Here is an 18891-nt window from a genome sequence, read left to right as displayed (position 1 = left end):
TGCCAGTTCTTTCAGGCTCCCCGATCACAGCAGTGTCTTCCAAGCCGAGATATTGGCAGTGAAAAATGCTGCTAAACAAATATCCATGATGGCGATATCACCTGCTGACATCACCTTTTTCATTGATAGCCAAGCGGCAATAAAAGCAATTTCTGCCACCTTAATCAAGTCAAAGCTTGTTTCTTGCTGTCGCGAAGAGCTTAGGGTTCTTGGTACGCAGCATAATGTAAGACTCTGCTGGGTTCCCGGCCACAGTGATGTGTTCGGCAACGAAAAAGCGGATGAGCTTGCAAGGGAGGGCTCAGTTCTTGATCCCTCTCTCATAGACCATAGCATCAGAATCCCACAATGTGAAATAAAGCGAAATATCGTCAACAATATTTCACAAAAAACTAATGAAAGATGGAACCTCCTAGAAACCTGCGGTCACACCAGGAAACTATGGCCGAACTTCGACGAGAAAAAATCAAATAAGATCTTACTACTTAGTAAACCTTCCTTAAGATCCCTAATAGGCGTCTTAACGGGACATAATCTACTAGGATACCACAAAAAGAAAATGGGGCTTAGTACGGATGATCTATGCAGAGGCTGCGGTAATGAGGACGAACAGGAAAACACTGTTCACTTCCTCTGTCACTGCCCAGCACTCTGTCGCACTAGGAAAAAATTCTTAGGAAACTACTTCTTCAATGAATTAGAAGAACTATCGGAACTCTCAGGCAATAGCCTACTGAACTTTGTCAAGTCCTCCAAATGGCTTGAACAACCATAGCATTCATAGGTTAACACTTTTTCATGAAGTTACAATACTTCAGGGTATCACAAGGGATCTACATTGATCTAAGTGTGACGGTAACAAAATCAACTGTCAGCCCATATTACCTAACCTAACCTACAATATTGGACCTAGAACACTACCTTGTGATACCTCATCCATAATGTTTTCTAAGCCAGATAGATAAATAAAATAAAATAATTAAAAAAAAATATTTTATGTCTTCAAATGATATGCAATGTCAATGGAATTTTATAATGAGATAAAAATTAGTTAATGTATATTTTGGTTTATTGTCACTATTGTACGGTACACCTATAGCCCCTCCTACAATCTTCTAGAATTAATTTTTCAACATTATTAGACTCAACCATTTTAAACCCATCTTTATTTTTCCCATGTAGGTACCTATACACACAACAACTGAACTGTTTTCGTAATAAATGATCCCGTTTTATATTACCACAGTTAAAAATAATTAATCCATTTAATAGGAAAGAAGTATATGAAAATTTGAGCATACAAACATATCTCTTTTTGTCTTTTATTTATTCTCATCAACTCTGACTTTATTGAAAATAAAATTTAGCACATTCCTCTTAAAAGTTATTTTCACACCATTTTTCATTGCAATTTATTGCTCAAATTACACACAAATTCGCTATAACAAAAAAGGGTGAATGGCACATCATATGCGAACATAATAGTCCTTAAAAGTTTATATGTTTTGTTTCTTTGATGACAAAAATCGAGACCATTCCTCTTCGTAATCCTCACATCCATCCTTTTGGGTGAATTAAATTGGATAACCAAAGAAAGAGGAACTTTTTTTTTTATAAAACCCTAGCAAACAATATTATGAATTTTATTGTTTCTCTATGCTCCACCGTTATTTTTATCCTTACACAAGTCTTACACAGCATTCGAGTATAATCTCTGTTGTTTTCATTCCAAAAGGGCTTGACACAATAAGATATACATACTTATATACATATATATTTTTATATTTAAAATCTAAAAGAAACGAAACAAAAAAAAAAATCATCCACAATGGAATTCAAAACAAATAAATTGAAAACACAAAAAAGTCCTTTTTTATTCCCTTTTATCTGCTTGATAGATTGCGCAAGTAAGGCAAAAACAAAAAAAAAATAAATAAATATAGAAAGGACTCCAAGCCACATACTGTATATATTCTATTTAAAGTCTGAAGATATGTCCTTATTCCTTGTGCTTGAGAGCATGGTCGAGTCGATCGGCAACTGCACAAGAAAGCTCTTGCGGTAGGTTAGATACTGGAAAAAGATTAAACATCGAAGTGCAGGGAGAAAGATAAATGAATAGCACACAAGATACGACCCTATATCTCCAACGTACCAGTTAGGTACACCCCTTTTAGTTCTCTAAAACTCCCACTTTATACAGACTGTTTGTGCTTACCTTGCTCCTTACTTTTTGGTATTGCTTCTGTGTACTCCTACATCCTGTTTTATTGCTCTGTAGTGTCAGTGGCAGTTCCTTATGAAAAAGCATTGGGAAAAAGTTAAAGAAATTGGAAATAACTCAGGTGGGTACATTTTTTTGTAAAGAGAGAGTAAAAAAAAAAAATCAATTATTGGGAATAGAAAGGATTTTGCTAAGGAGACAAAGGGTGTTTCTTAAAACGTCTATGTCAGTGTCAAGCCAACCACAAAAAAAAAAGCTATAATCGTTATAATCAGCATTTGTCTGCGAATGATAACCGAAAATTATAGCTTTGGGTGACACAGCATATCGATTGTTCCAAGTGGCAAAGTTAAGTGGCTGGTCAGTGATTGCCTATATAAATAAAAATAATTTTGTCACTATATTCTGACGTGAAGGACCAATGCCTAGTGACTTATACTCTCAAGAACTGACATGAATGAAGAAGATCTCCAACTTTCTGCCAGTTTGAACTGATGGGATGCGATGTCCTTTATTATGACAGATGATTAGATAGTTTTGTAGTAGTAAAAATGCTAATTTTTTTTTTCAAACCTGTCTGGTTCGATTGCCCAAGGTTAACCTAAGATAGCTCAAGATTTTTTTTTCGTAAGCCCACGTTTAGTTCTAAAATTATATAACGGAATTATTTTTTTTCACCTCAAAAATAATTTTTTTTTATTCAGTGTAAAAATTGTTGGTTTTGCACTGTGGTTCGTTTGCGCAACATTAACCCAGGATAGCCGAACTTTTTTTTTCTTTATTCCACTATTTTTTTTTTTCAAAAGATACAACAAATAAAATGCACGACTGGGGCCGCACGTACTTGCTCTTGCAGTTCAAAGCACTTTTATGTTAGCTTACTTAGAGCTGCCTCTATATACATTTTTAAGAAATTTGGTTGATGTAGGGGAAGAGCCGGCATGGAGGCCAAATGTTAATTAAATAAAAAATTTTTTTTATTTGACTTGACTTTTTTGAGAAAAACTAAAAACGCAGTTTTACTGCAATTACTTTAAATATTACGTATGCAAAACTTTATCAAAATCATTAGAGCCATTTTTGAGAAAATTGCAATAACTCCATAATAATGTACGGGAAGAGCCGACATCCGCTATTTTAAAAAATAAAAGACCATATTTCTACTATCCGTATTTTTTGAGAAAAACTAAAAACGCAGTTATGTTAGAACTATATACAGCATTACGTGTGTTAAATTTAATCAAAATCGTTAGAGCCGTTTCCGAGAAAATTGCAATAACTCGAAAATTTTGTATGGGAGGTATACGTTCTAAGCGAGATGTTAAAAAACAAAAAAAATCCAACCTTGGAAATTACGAAAAAAACATCCATACCAAATTTCAAGACAATCCGTCCACCCGTTTAGGCTGTAGCTACATGTACAGATGGACGCACGGACGCACCGACGCACAGACCGACGGACGTCATGACGAAACCCACTTATTTGGGCTTCTCCATCATCGTAATGTTAGTTTTGATTAAAACCTCAAATTTTTTTTTGACACGAAACCAATACTTGCCCTATTGAGCAAGTAAAAATTGTTTTTCATATCCAGAATTCCGAAAACCGAAAAAATTGTTATTTTTTTTCCTGTGAAAAAATCGTTAGTTTAAAGCCGTGTTTTGTTTGCCCAAGGTTATCCCAGGATATCCCAACTTTTATTTTCGCTATTCCACGTTTAGTTTAAAAATTATAGAAGAATTAGATTTTATTCAATACACCAAAAAAAAAAAGTACGCATACACCACAGTGACCTTTTTTTTTTAATTTATAATTAAGAACAATGGTATTTCTATTGCGCCTCAAATGTTTTTTATTTGACTTAAATTTTTTACTTGATTGAATGTACTCCATACAACATTTTTGTTAAGAAGCTTAAGCTGATATTTCACCTTCACCTTAACCTTCACAACATAAAAATATTTTTTCAAGTCTAAAAATCATGCTTAGTAAAATAAATCCAAACATTTTTGAAAAGTAACAATAAATATAAAATGGTGTGAAGTGATTTTGAAAAAAAAACTGTTTTCAAATTACTACCTCTTAAGAATAAAAATTTTATTTTTTCAGTGTAAAAATTCTCTTTTTTCCATTTTTTCTCGATTAACCTTGCTAATTTCAACAAATTACATCACTTTTTTTTTGATTTTTACAAAAATATTTCAAATTTTTTTTTGATAAATCAATTTTTAGAAAACGGGTTGATGAATATCAAAGTTTTGTTTTTATTTTTACACTAAAAAAAAAAACAAATTTTGATTTTTAAGAAGTTGGTAAATGAAAAAAGGTTTTTGTTAGGTAGGTATAACTTTCAAACTGAGGGTGAGCTAACGAAAAAAAGTGATGTAATTTGTTGGAATTAACATGGTTAAATGAAAAAAAAATGGAAAAAGGAGAATTTTTACACTGAAAAAAAAAAAAATAAATTGTGATTTTTAAGAGGTTGGTAATTTGAAAAAAGTTTTTTTTCGTGTACTGAAAAGCTTTTCCAGATGCTTATATGTCAAACCAAAAAAATCAATGATTTTTACACTTGAAAAAATATTTGTATGTTGTGGTTTTTAAGGTGAAATATATTCTTAACAAAAATATTATATGGACTTAATTCAATAAAGTATAAATTTTAAGTCAAATAAATAACATTTGAGGCGCAATGCAAATACCAGTGGATTTAATTGTTCTTAATTATAAATTTAAAAAGGGTCACTGTGGTGTATGCGTACTTTTTTTAATGTGGTGAATAAAAACTATTTCTTCTATAATTTTTAAACCAAGCATAGGAAAATAAAATGCACGACTGGGGCCGCACGTACTTGCTCTTATGATAAAAGTACCTTTTATGTCAAAGCTTTTTTGGAAAAATATTTTGAATTAGTTATAATTTGATTTTTTTTAAGGAATTTCATAAGAAATGCAAAAATATGTAGATAATTTTTTTATAATTTCTTACGCCATATTTCCGTTATCCGTATTTTTTGAGAAAAACTAAAAAGGCTATTGTGTTAGATTTACGTACAACATTATGTGTGTTAAATTTTATCAAAATCGTTACAGTCTTTTTCGAGAAAATTGCAATAACTCATTACTCATTACGTGGATCAAATTTAATCAAAATCGTTAGAGCCGTTTTTGAGAAAATTGCAATACCTCGAACACTTTGTATGAGAGGTATATGTTCTAAGTGAGATATTAAAAGACAAAAAAAAAACCAATTTTGGAAATTACGAAAAAATCATCTGTACCGAATTTCAAGAAAATCCTTCTACCCGTTTAGGCTGCAGCTTCATGTACAGCTTTTTTTGACGACGCACAGACGCACTGACGCACAGACCGACGGACGTCATAGCGAAAACCACTTTTTCGGACTTCTCCATCATCGTAATGTTAGTTTTGATTAAAACCTCGAATTTTTTTTTGACACGAAACCAATACTTGCCCTATAGAGCAAGTAAAAATAACAATTTTTATTTCATCAGTGTACCGATTTATAACTGCGAAAGCAATACTGTCGGGGAATAAGAAGCTTTCGCTTTTCGAAACAGTTCTTAAGCTGAAAATTGATCAGTGTTTCCATGATTTTTTAAAAGAAGGAATTTTAGGAAAAATAGCTTTATAATTTGAGGGTAATATTTGTCTTTTTTGTTGGAAAATACTGTTTTCTTATGACTCTGAAAAACACGAAAAACCAAAATTAGACTCTAAGCATACCCATGATAGACTAAAATTTTGAATGATAAGCTTTCATAATTTCCAACAACTTCTCTCAGACTATGAATATGAAATATCTAAATACATATATGGAGACTATTATAAGGGGAAGACCATTATAATGATTATTTCCAATAGAAAGACAAACATAGGTACATATACACAACTGATTGAAGATTGGGAAATGTTTATGTATTCAATTTTGAAAGGATTTTATGAACCTGATGAAAATGTCCTACCGGTTGGATGGAATGGAAATACTTTTTTTGGCCAAATCATTTATATAGGCCTAGACAGACAGTGATGCTGTGTTCAAATGAAGTGGAAATTCATCAATCGCATTCGATTTCAAAACGTGCGTTCGTGTTGAATTATGATGGGTTTTTGGTATTCGATGCAAAATGATTTTCGATGTGAATTAAAAGATAGAAATTTCCATGATGCCATATGAACAATGGAATAAGTGAATTGATTATAGTTCCTTAACATGCATATTTTTTTAGTTCGACCTAACAAAATGATAGTCAAGTTATATGGCAAATGGGCTATTAATGCATGTTTTTATTTATTTTTGGGAAACGTGGAGAAATAAATAAAGAAACTAAATTTCATTGCTGAAGGGATCTTTTTGTAGTTTTATTCAACTTATATTTTTCTTTTTAACTATTTAAATAAAATCAAAGGTTCCACAATATTTATAAAATCTTCACCATATACCACATACACCAAATAAATCATGTATAAAAATACACTAGTCTGAAGTAAAAATTTAGTTGAACCATCATATAAAAAAGTTAAAACCTTTTTTGGGAATGTCTGTTCGATGGGTTCTCCAACAAGATCATATGGTACTTTTCTCTTCTGTTTTCGATATTCCAAATGGTTGCAAAGTATTACTAAAAATAGTAATGTTCCACATAGTAAACCTTGATAGTAGCGCTCAGAATCATCTGGCGGATTATTATCAATATTCAATTGAGCTGTTTTATAAATAAATTCTAAATACGAAGAAACTCGAGCATAGCCTGATGGTAAGCCCAACATACAATTGTCTATTGTCACAAATGAATTTATTCCAATTTGAATAAATTCATTATCAGAATATTTTGTTACCATTGGTCCACCTGAATCGCCATTACAAATGCTTGCATAGTTGCCTTCAAAACCTTTTGTACAAAGAGTCGAATTGACAATCTCATAGTCCTTAAGTTCATCTTGACATTGTTTGTTAGAAATAACAGTTACAAGAGCGTATAGCAGACTTTTTGAAAAATCACTTGGATAATAATCATCTGTAATACCATGCCCATAGATGTAGGCAAGATTTCCATCAAAACTGTTATTCTGATCAGGTACAAGTTTAATGGGAAGAACATTTTCAGAAAAATTCAAAGAATATGGCAGTTTAATCAATGCCACATCATTATGAAGTGTCGCATTATTGTACTCTGGGTGTATGAAAAAGTTCTTCTCATAGACAGTCATTGAAATAGTATAATCGTCGTTATATTCAGTGCCAAATAAAAGAGTTAATGATGTCAGTTTTTGAACACAATGAGCAGCGGTAAGGACCCAAAATTTGTCAATGATGGAACCACCACATTTGAGGTATTCACCAATTTTGAGGATAACAAACCAGGGATGTGGATATTCAGCTTTTGAAGCATCTTGACCATTAACAATTCGTTTTACCTGCAATATACATTTTTCAATAATTTTGATAGTGAGAAGTCTATAAGAGCTTACTCTATTATTGGATGTCACCAGAGTTAAACCAAAAACTAGAAATGTTGCAAAAAACTGAAGTTTCATACTATTTTAGGCTCGATTATTCAGAACTTTCGTGCTGGTTATCTCATCCTGAAATAATTATTTTTAGTATTTTATTCTATCACCTTTGAATCCATATCTTTTATATGAAAACCTTATAAATTAAAAAATAATACATTTTAAATCATCTCGAAATTTAAAACTGAGATTTCGGTACTTCCTATACTGGTGGCTGGTCATCGGCAACAGATCTTCACAGGTGTTTTAAGGTATTTTTCAATTTTTTCATTTTAAGATTGTGTAACTTGTAGAGCACGTACCCAGAGCCGGTTTTAGGGGGGGGGCAGCCTGGGCCATCGCCCAGGGGCACGAGAATTGAGGGGCGCCGCAGGCGCCCCGAACTTTTACAAAAGTTATATAAATAACGAAGTCTTTCCAATCGATGTTTTATTTTTTTTTAACATTCACAAAGGCGTCCCAATTTTTTTCTATTTTACATTTTCAACGGCGCTCGTATTGTTTGTCTTAAACTTTTTGAAGAATGAAGGCGCCTCCAATTTTGGGTTAATTTATTTGGCTTCCGGAAGGACAATGGTGTCCAAAATCTTCGTTCATCTTTGAAGAACAAGGCGCCCCAATTTCTTTTGAAAGACTAAAGCAATCCTAATATTCCTCCTACCAATTTAATTTTTGCAAAGGTGCCCCTATAATAATGAATAAGGAAAGAGAAGGGAGACGGACAGAATCCCGAAATTAAAAATCCAGAAAGCCCAAAATCCAGAAAACCCTAAATTCCGAAAACCCAAAAACACAAAATCCCGAAAACCCACAATACCGAAATCCCGAAAACCCAAAATCCAGAAATGCCAAAAATTGACAGCTTCTCCATTTCTCATAAAAACTACGTTTGTGTGTGAGAATAAAAAAATAGTTCTGTTCGTTGTTCCCCCCTCCAGGGCACTCTAAGTCATTTCAATTAACTGTGAAAAAAATCAGAGTTTCTCGGGTTTTCATTTTACATCGAACACCTCAGAGCTTTAGTTTCATCAGCGAACATCGAACACAGAGGAAATAACTCTGGTTGAAAAAGGAGCTACAAAAAACGCTTGACAACGAATTCGGAGCGACCCAGAGTGCCCTAGAGCTCACAACGAACAAACCTTATACTTATAAAGGTATGTTGTTTTCGATTGGCCGTCCGGAAGCGCCTGGAATCATTAAGAAGCGTGCTGCAAGTTTTTTATTCTCCTAGTGAAAAAACAAAAACAAAATATTTGATTTTTCACCAATACAGATATTAAATTTTAGAATTGGGTGGAAGCGATTCAAAGTTTTTTATTGGATTTCAGAATGAGTGAATCATTGAGTGATTCCAATCGAAAACGACATTAATGTACCTAGTTGAAAAAGTTTTTGAAAAAATAATCACAACAAAAACATTACTGTTAAAAAAAGAGCCAAGTTCTCCTATGTTGAAATTATGCTGGCACAAAAAGTACTGAGATGTAAAAGTGTACCAAGTTCTAAAGTTTGGGTTCAAATTCGTATCAATAAAATTTTGATTGTTCTCTTGACAATTTTTCTTAATTATCGATTTTTAAAGTTATTTCAAAAATTGCCAAGTAAACAATCAAAATTTTATTGATACGAATTTGAACCCAAACTTTAGAACTTGGTACACTTTTACATCTCAGTACTTTTTGTGCCAGCATAATTTCAACATAGGAGAACTTGGCTCTTTTTTTAACAGTAATGTTTTTGTTGTGATTTCACTACTTTTTGCAAGGTATGGCTGTAGAATATAAAATCTCTATATTTGATGAAAATTCAGTGAAAATGGGTGGTTGCCACGCCCCCTGCCTGAAATTCTCAAACTTTAAATTTTTTCCTTTGTGTAAACTACCAGCTCCAACATTCTACCAAATTTCAAGATTCTACGACAATCAGAAGTGCTCTATAATATTTGATGAAAATTCAGCGGGAATGCGGGTTGCCACGCCCCCTGGCTGAAATTCTCAAATTTAAAATTTTTTCCTTTGTATAAACTACCAGCTCTACCATTCTACCAAATTTCAAGATTCTACGACAATCAGAAGTGCTCTATAATAATTTATGAAAATTCAGCGGAAATGGGCGGTTGCCACCCCCCCTGGCTGAAATTCTCAAATTTTAAATTTATTCCTTTGTATAAACTACCAGCTCTACTATTCTACCAAATTTCAAGATTCTACGACAATCAGAAGTGCTCTATAATAATTTATGAAAATTCAGCGGAAATGGGCGGTTGCCACGCCCCCTGGCTGAAATTCTCAAATTTTAAATTTTTTCCTTTGTATAAACTACCAGCTCTATCATTCTACCAAGTTTCAAGATTCTACGACTATCAGAAGTGCTCTATAATATTTGGTGAAAATTCAGCGGAAATGGGCGGATGCCACGCCCCCTGGCTGAAATTCTCAAGTTTTAAATTTTTTCCTTTGTATGAACTACCAGTTCTACTATTCTACCAAATTTCAAGATTCTACGACAATCAGAAGTGCTCTATAATAATTTATGAAAATTCAGCGGAAATGGGCGGTTGCCACGCCCCCTGGCTGAAATTCTCAAATTTTAAATTTTTTCCTTTGTATAAACTACCAGCTCTACCATTCTACCAAGTTTCAAGATTCTACGACTATCAGAAGTACTCTATAATATTTGGTGAAAAATCAGCGGAAATGGGCGGATGCCACGCCCCCTGAATTGAAAATCTCAAATTTTCGATTTTTTCCTTTGTATTCACCACAAGTCCTATCACCGTGTAAAATTTCAAGTTTCTACGACATCGGGAAGTACTCCATAATTTTGATGATCTGTCAGTGAGTCAGTGAGTCAGTGAATCAGTGAGTCAGTGAGTCAGTTACGGTTTTTGCGATTTTTGAAGCCCTATATCTCAGTAACTACTCATCGTAGGAGGCTGAAATTTTGTGAGGTGTTTGGTTTCGACCAGCTCAACAAATGTAGTGAGTTTGAAATTTCTAGCATCTTTGGTGTAGAAGTTAGAGGGGGGTCGAAAATGGCCTGAGTTGTTTCCTGTAAATAAGGGTGTAGTGCCAAAGTTGCTAGAGAACTTGGCTGGGCACTACCGTGCCCCTTGATGTTCAAATAAAACCAACTGTACCAAATCTTTAAATGTGTTTAAACAAAAAAGTCAGAGATAAAGGTAGTCTTGTCAATTGAGCCTAAATGACGTGAATAATTAATTTTTTTTTAAGTTAACCTTTTTAAGTTAATACACTGCACATTTTTAATAAATGCATTAACAAGTATATGAGAGGTAAGACATAATCTGCTGTTGCTTTTTTTCGTGATTTAAAAAAATTGTTTTTAGATGAATTTTTTTTAGAGGCGCCACTTGCAATCTTGCCCAGGGGCGCCGGTAGTGCTTAAACCGGCACTGCACGTACCGTTATGTGCGCCATATCAAATAAAAGGTTATGTTATCAGCATGCTTATTAAAGTTAAATAAAAATTTGTATGTGCACTAGATCAAAAGATATAACGTGTGTAGGAAAAGAACATCTTTTTACCGTTATCTCAGAATTTTGAATATGAAATTAATTGAAACTAACAAGTTAACACTGTAATAAAGTTGCCAGTGACGGTTTGGGACTTGAGAAAATCACTTCTGATCCTATTTGCGATGAAGAAATTTGCCGAGATCACGATCTGGGTGAAGGGAAAAATTACGAATACAAAATTAAGTACAATAAAGCTGCAAGAAATGGCAGCCTCATTGCCAAGCTATTTAAAGCAGCAGACGAAGATCAACTTATCTGCCGAATATAAATTCGGAAAAAAGTTTCTTTAACAATGGGGACCTCCTTAACTACGTCTGCTATAGAGTAATCAGTCTCCTTAATACCGCCTATAAGATCTTCTCGGTCGTATACTATATACTTGCGACGTTCAACACTTCGTCAACAATTTGATAGGTCCTTATCAGTGTGGCTTTAGACTAAGAAAGTCCAGCATTCATATTTGGTTCCATCTGCATTGATTGGAGAAGAAGATTCAACATCGAACTGTGTGTTGGATTGTACAAGGACAATAGCCCTACCAAACGAGCAAAGCTGTAGAGACTGAGATGGATAGGTACTTTTTTTTAGCCCAAAAAGTTTATGACTCTAACTCAGAAAGATGGCGCTGTAGAGGAAGACCTCGTCTAAGGTGGCGCAAGCAAGTGGAGGAAGACCTCAAGAAGCTTGATGGTTGAGGCTCAAATACACAACGGATTCTAGCAGCACTTTAAGGCGCTGGCTGGCTGGTCACCCTAAGTAAGTAACTTCTGAATCGTTTTCAGCCATCAAAAACAATTACACCAGAACTTTGCACTTTAAATATAATTTGACTGGACACAATGGATAACAATGAATCATGTTTATATTTAAGTTAAATTAAAGTACCAATTTTTGTTTAAAAAAGTATTTTAAAAAAGTATTCTTTGGAACTTTGTTTAATTTTCACACTTTATTTTGTACCTACATAAATGTATTAACTCCAGCAAATATAAAAACCGTATCTGCATATCGTTGAATATAATTTAAAGGGAATCACACAGTTCGTTTTCAATTAGTTTAATTGAAATTTGATTTAACCTTGAAGAAATGTCATTTCTTCGATATATCTTTCGTTAAATGGTCATTTTTCGTTAAAAAAAATATTCCAATAATAAATCAGTACTGTTCGTTTTCTTGTATAGAATTTTAACCGAATATAACACATCGTTGAATAAATTAGAACTATAGATTTTAAGCAAGTAAACGACCGACATTTTCCTTGGCACAAATAAATTGAATAAAATGTATTTTTTCGCTATCATTTATTGATTGATCGATGTTTTTTTTTTTACCCTCTATTGCATTTTTAGATTACAACATTATTGCTTTTATCAGTGAACGTTTTGTATAATCATAGATATGATTTAGATATTGACTTAAGATAAAGAATGCAATTTTTTTTTAGTAAAATGCAGTCACATACAGTTGGTAAAAAAAATATTTAAAACTGGAGATATAAGTACTACACAATAGTTTTTGGGGTAACCGAGATAAAATTTTTTACTTGCGATATAGGTACTATATATATCAAGTTATGTATTCGTACAAGAGAGAATGCCAAAAAAGTGGGTCCCGGAAGTCCGTCTGTCTGTCTGTCTGTCTGTCTGTCTGTCTGTCTGTCTGTCTGTCTGTCAGTCTGTCAGTCTGTCAGTCTGTCAGTCTGTCAGTCTGTCAGTCTGTCAGTCTGTCAGTCTGTCAGTCTGTCAGTCTGTCAGTCTGTCAGTCTGTCAGTCTGTCAGTCTGTCAGTCTGTCAGTCTGTCAGTCTGTCAGTCTGTCAGTCTGTCAGTCTGTCAGTCTGTCAGTCTGTCAGTCTGTCAGTCTGTCAGTCTGTCAGTCTGTCAGTCTGTCAGTCTGTCAGTCTGTCAGTCTGTCAGTCTGTCAGTCTGTCAGTCTGTCAGTCTGTCAGTCTGTCAGTCTGTCAGTCTGTCAGTCTGTCAGTCTGTCAGTCTGTCAGTCTGTCAGTCTGTCAGTCTGTCTGTCTGTCTGTATAAAGAGCTACAGCCTAAACGGATGGACCAATTAATGTCAAACTTGGTGTGTAGCGTAATTTGGCGATTCTCCAGAGGGGTTTTTGGAATTAATTTTTTTGGACCAAAAATAACGGTACTTGTCATATACCGATTTTAGTAAAGTTGAAATTGCTCAAAAACGGCTCCAACGATTTTGTTTAAAAAATTCAAATGTAAGTTTTAAGACAAGGTCTATCTTCTAATGAAATTTTTTTTGTTTGAAAATCATTATTAACGGTACCTGCCATAGAACCGTTTTTTTTAAATCCGATTATCTCCGAAAGTGCTTATTCTATTTCAACGAAACTTTTTGTGATGAAGAATTTATATAATTTAAATATAAGCCAAAAGCAAAATTTTGAAAAAAATACTTTTTGGATTTTTAAAAAAATTTTGAAAATTTTTTTTTGAAAAATCCAATTTTCGAAAACGGGACATTAAATTTTTTTGAAATTTTGTGTTTAGATACCAATTTTATTTTAAAACTTTTTTTCCAAGAAATTATTTATAAAAAATTAGTTTTTTAAAAAACGGCTCTAACGATTTTGAAATTTTTTTTTCTAAAAATGCATGTTAGTATATCAGTCAAAACTGCATACTTGTTTTGGGGGGCAATTTGATTTCAGATTTTATATTATTTTAAAAAAAAAACGAATTTCCTTTTTTTTTCTTTCCCATATATTTAGATTTTCCAAATTTCTATATAAAAAGTCTTTAAAATTTAAACAACTTGAACTCTAAGAGCAAGTACGTGCGACCCCAGTCGTGCAATTTATTTTCTTGAGAAATCCGTTTAAGTTAAGTTTTTGTATTCTGAATGGTTCTGAAAGGGTACAAATCTTAAATAATATGGAAAAATTACGTAATAAAAAAGTTGGATTTCTTAAGAAAAAAAAATTTATCTCGGTTATTTACGGAATATCCTTAACAATGTTGTACCATTTTGAAAAGAGAATTGAACACACCAACTTTTAAGGTAACTTGCCGAAATATCGTAGTGCATTTTTTTTTACACTACGGTTCATTGAATTAGAGTCATGTAAAAATGTCAGGCAACAAAGTAATATTTGCTTTAAAACTGATGCAGCTGAGTTAAAATTTTTAAATGCATTTGGTAGCAGGGTTATTCAAGGTTCCGTAACAAAAGAAACAAATGAGAAAAATTAAGATTTGTAGTCAGGGCACATGAAAAACCTACACAGGGTGACCATTTTTTGGACTTTTTTTCAAATGCCCATAGCTCACAAAATATATGGCTGCGATTTTTTTTATTATTTTTCTAATAACTGTCACCACCTACTCTATCTACCATTTTTGAAGTTTGTATAAGTTTGAAGTCTTAAAAAGATTGGCTTAACTGGTGTTTTTTCCATAAATACTCACTGTTTTCTTTTTCTTTCTGTTTTTCTTCTGTTTTCTCTTTCTTAAAAGAAGATAAGACAAGAAACACCATGATATAAGAAAATAACATTGACATTTGTTAGAGATTAATCAAAAAATCGCAATTGCTCGATTGAAGAAGAATTTTTTTCAAAAACTAAAATTAAATTAACTTATTATTAAAATGAAATCTCTATTTTTTATAATTGTTTTTATATTTGTGGGGTCACAAAATACTGCACGTTCAAGGGTAAGAAGATTTTGGCTTTTTTCTTATGGCATAGGGAAAAAAGTAGGACTATTTTCGTGACAAAAAAGTGGTAGAAAAATTTTTTGGTCTTAATAACGTAGCGTAACTTATTTAAAATCGCAATAAATCAAACAAATATTAAATTCACTTTCTTCCAATGTTTTCCAGAAAAAAAAAAAATCCACTGATAATTTATGTAAATTTTTATAAACTACGTCACCATTTGTATCCGGTATTACGGTTTCATTTTCTTGAAGCACCTTGCACACATGTAGATTGTAGTTCGTTGATAACAAGTGTTTTCAATCGACCTGCATCTAGATAATATTTATTGACATATTGCTGAGTTGATAAAAAGTAACAAATTTCTGCTAGAGTTTTGCTGATGAAAACTGTTTTTTTTTTAGAATTTCTTGTGAACAAAACTTTTCTCTACATACACCAAAATGTTTTAGGTTTTATTGCAACAAGAGTTTTCTAAGTCACAATAGTTTCCAATTTGTTTTATTTGGATTCCCAAAATCCAAATTGGCGTTAAGGCTGCATTCAATAACCTCTTCCCACAAGTCCGATCTCCAGCTAGCTATCTAGTTCCTCTCTGTACTGCTGAACCAATTTGGAGGATGTCGTGACCGAAGCAATTGCTTTTATAGCTGCCTGACTATCTGTTAGTATAGCTATATTTTGGTTTTGATTTGGATATACTCTAAGTAATTTGCAAGCTTCTTTAATGGCCAGCAATTCCGCTTGGAATACACTGGCAAAGTTTGGTAGTCGAAAGGATTTTGAGATATTGAGGGATTCATAGTAGACACCCGAACCGACCCCACAATCCATTTTTGAGCCATTAGTGAAAATCCAGGTGTCGAAGTCTCTCGTCACAATTTTAGGATTTAGTGAGACTTCCTTAAGGAACTCCAGATGTGACGCAGATAGATTTGAAGATTTGATTCTCCAAGAATGATCTTAACCAACAATAATAAAGCTAAGTGTAAATCCTGATACTTGATAATAACCTTTAGAAAAGTCAATGTAAACTATGGGTCAATTTCATTACCATTCTCAATACTTTTCAAATAAGATAATGCCGACTTTAAATCCTACCCTTTTAAAACAATACGATTTCCGCTTAAATTCTGTTAATTTAAAGGTGAAATTCATTTCATTTGTGAATTTTCATCTTAAAACACCGAGAAAAAATATAAAATTTAAAATTTCAAGAAGACTTCAGCTTAAGTTGCAGTTTCTCATACTTATTTCCAATAGTCCAGATAAACTGATGGTATATTCCCACATAAAAATAATATAATTTTCTGCTTAAAGTAAGTGGATTTCTTTTAAATTTGCGCATTTAAGAAACTAAACAGATTTGTCCGTTTAATTTAAGACGAAAGTCACCTTGGCAAAACAGAAACATGCTTGTTTAAACCCAAAAGTTGTAGAATCGATTTCCTTTGACTTCCATTTTTTTTTTTTAATAAAAAAGTTCCCACATAAAAATAATATGATTTTCCGCTTAAATTAAGTATATTTCTTTTAAATTTGCGCAGTCAAGAAATAAAACAGATTTGTTCGTTTAATTTAAGATGGAAGTCACCTTAAAACATGCTTGTTTTAACTCAAAAGTTGTAGGATCGATTTTCTGTGGCTTCCATTTTTTTCTATAAAAATGTTTCCACATAAAAAAAAGATGATTTTCCGCTTAAATTAAGTATATTTCTTTTAAATTTGCGCATTCAGGAAATTAAACAGATTTGTCCGTTTAATTTAAGACGAAAGTCACCTCGTCAAAAAAACCATGCGGGAATCCGCTTAATTTAATACGGAATCCGCTTGTTTCTAGGTGGTCTCTTTTCTACATGTAGGTAGTTGTGGATGAACATGTAACAGCTCCATGTTGGACGTGTAAATCTGAGTCAGAACATGAAAGCTCTAACGTAGTAAAAATTTAAATTCATTTAGTTTTTTATTGTTTTTTTTTTTTCTCCGCAAAGATCAAAGTGTTTGTCGGCTTTTTTTAATGCAAATACTTTTATTTTAAACAAATTTTGTGTTCCAGTGTGTTCTCATAATTTCTTTTACAGTCCAAAAGGATTATCAATAGTGGCGGTGATCAGAAATCTACCTCTCCCTGGTTTGTTATACTGAAGAAGGCTAAAACACAAGGCCTTCATTGTGGAGGCACAATTATTGACAAATCTTGGGTCCTAACAGCAGCTCATTGTGTCTATGGACTTCAATCAATATTTTTGGAATTCGGAATAAAAATTTTTGACGAGTACAATGTTTCAATGACAGCAAAAGAATTTGTCATTCATCCACATTTTAATTATACATTTCTATTCAACGATGTGGCATTAATCAAACTACCAACTCCGTTAAATTTTTCCAACCAAATTTCTCTCATAAATCTTCCAGCACCTAAAGATCAATACAAATCTTTAGAAGGCGCACATGCTGTTTTTTATGGATATGGCACAACAGATGACCTAAAGCCTAGCGATTTTTCTACACATTTAAAAAGAGGTAGTGTTATTGTCATTCGAAATCAACAATGCAAGACTGAACTAGACAGGAGCACTGTTATTGAATCAACACTTTGTGCAAAAGGCTTAAATGGAAGCAACACAAGCATTTGCCTTGGAGATTCTGGTGGACCTCTAATAACCAATGATTCTCAAGGCAGAACCATTCAAATTGGTATAAATTCATTTGTGAAAGTAGATAATTGTATGAGTGGTTATCCATCAGCCTATGCTCGAATTACTTCGTATTTAGAATTTATACAAAAATCGATTGGATCGAAGGAAGTTTCGGAATCAACTGATTTACAAACATATCTCATTTCTATAACTGTTGTAATCTCTAATATCTTGTTTCTAGTTTTATATGGACTGATAGCTAAACACATCAGACTCAATAAACGTGTACAAATTGGTTTGACAATATTTGTTGCGATTGGTTTTTTATTTTATTCAATAGCGGTACTTAAGCTTTTACAAAATTTTGGAAGCAGAATTTTGAAAAGCAGAATTTGGAAAGCAGAATTTTGACAAAAGAATTTTGACCCCAGCAGAATTTTGAAACCCAACCCAAATAAAATATTTATAAGGCATAATGGGGTGATGTTTACGGGCATTTGATATAAGTCTTCTTTATAATTTTTTTTTGTTAAAAATATAACAAATTCAATTAAAAAAAAAAAAAAATGTTTTTTTATTTCTTACAAAAGATCATCAAAGTCTTTGATCTCTAGAAATTTTTTTGACAAGGCGGTGTACTTTCGAGCAATTTCTTTAATATAGGTAGTGTATTGCTTTGAAAGAAAGATTTTTTGAATAATGTTCGGCCTGGAGATCCACTCCAGTACAAAGAATGAAGGTGAAGATTTAACAACGAACTATAAGGGCTTTAGAGCGACAGTGTTTAGAATGACTGGGACACGTGGAGAATATAAACACCGCACAGTGCGGTATTTTGGTCTAAAACCTGGCCAAAAATAGTTGGGCACATTTTTTCATTTTCTTGGTACTGTAAAATCCACTTAATTGCTTACCTCCCAATTAGCCGTGAAAAAAAATTATTAAAATCAAAAAATGCACGTACAGTCTTGTGCTATCACTTTTCTTAAAGCTAGTAGTTTATTCTTCATTTTGCTTTCTGACTCAAGTTGTTTCATTAAGTAGTTTTTTAGAAATTAAATTTGAAAGATGAAATTTAGAAAAAAATTTATTTTTTCGTTTTTTAATTGATTCTGCATAAAATTTTGCAATATTATGGACCTTTTTTTTTGTAATGATAATTAATAACACTGGTTTACAAGGGTTTTGTTGCCGAAACAAAAAATATACTTTTCTGAAGGTTTTCGGTGCTGAACTCGAATCTGAAGTCAAAAAAACCTAATCAGGGG

The 18891-nt window shown here is 32.8% G+C and overlaps 3 protein-coding genes across 7 annotated transcripts in view; 2 read left to right on the top strand and 1 right to left on the bottom strand.

The window, feature by feature from the left end:
* Positions 1–18891, top strand: part of LOC129906841 (G-box-binding factor) — a 173310-nt gene that overhangs the window by 27107 nt on the left and 127312 nt on the right. The window lies entirely within an intron of this gene.
* LOC129906844 (collagenase-like) lies at positions 6599–12326 on the bottom strand. Its single transcript, XM_055982796.1, has 2 exons — positions 12267–12326; positions 6599–7832 (listed from the first exon to the last, which is right to left on the bottom strand). Exon 2 carries the CDS (start codon positions 7782–7784, stop codon positions 6636–6638), a length of 1149 nt encoding a protein of 382 aa, XP_055838771.1. The 5' UTR covers positions 7785–7832; positions 12267–12326; the 3' UTR covers positions 6599–6635.
* LOC129906845 (collagenase-like) lies at positions 14693–18135 on the top strand. The gene is made up of 2 exons (XM_055982797.1): positions 14693–14981; positions 17066–18135. Exons 1-2 carry the CDS (start codon positions 14916–14918, stop codon positions 18032–18034), a joined length of 1035 nt encoding a protein of 344 aa, XP_055838772.1. The 5' UTR covers positions 14693–14915; the 3' UTR covers positions 18035–18135.

The sequence above is a fragment of the Episyrphus balteatus genome, chromosome 1, assembly GCF_945859705.1.
Source record: "Episyrphus balteatus chromosome 1, idEpiBalt1.1, whole genome shotgun sequence".
NCBI lineage: Eukaryota > Metazoa > Arthropoda > Insecta > Diptera > Syrphidae > Episyrphus > Episyrphus balteatus.
The sequence above is the reverse complement of the archived record's forward strand: the minus strand, read 5'-3'. Positions and strand labels throughout refer to the sequence as shown.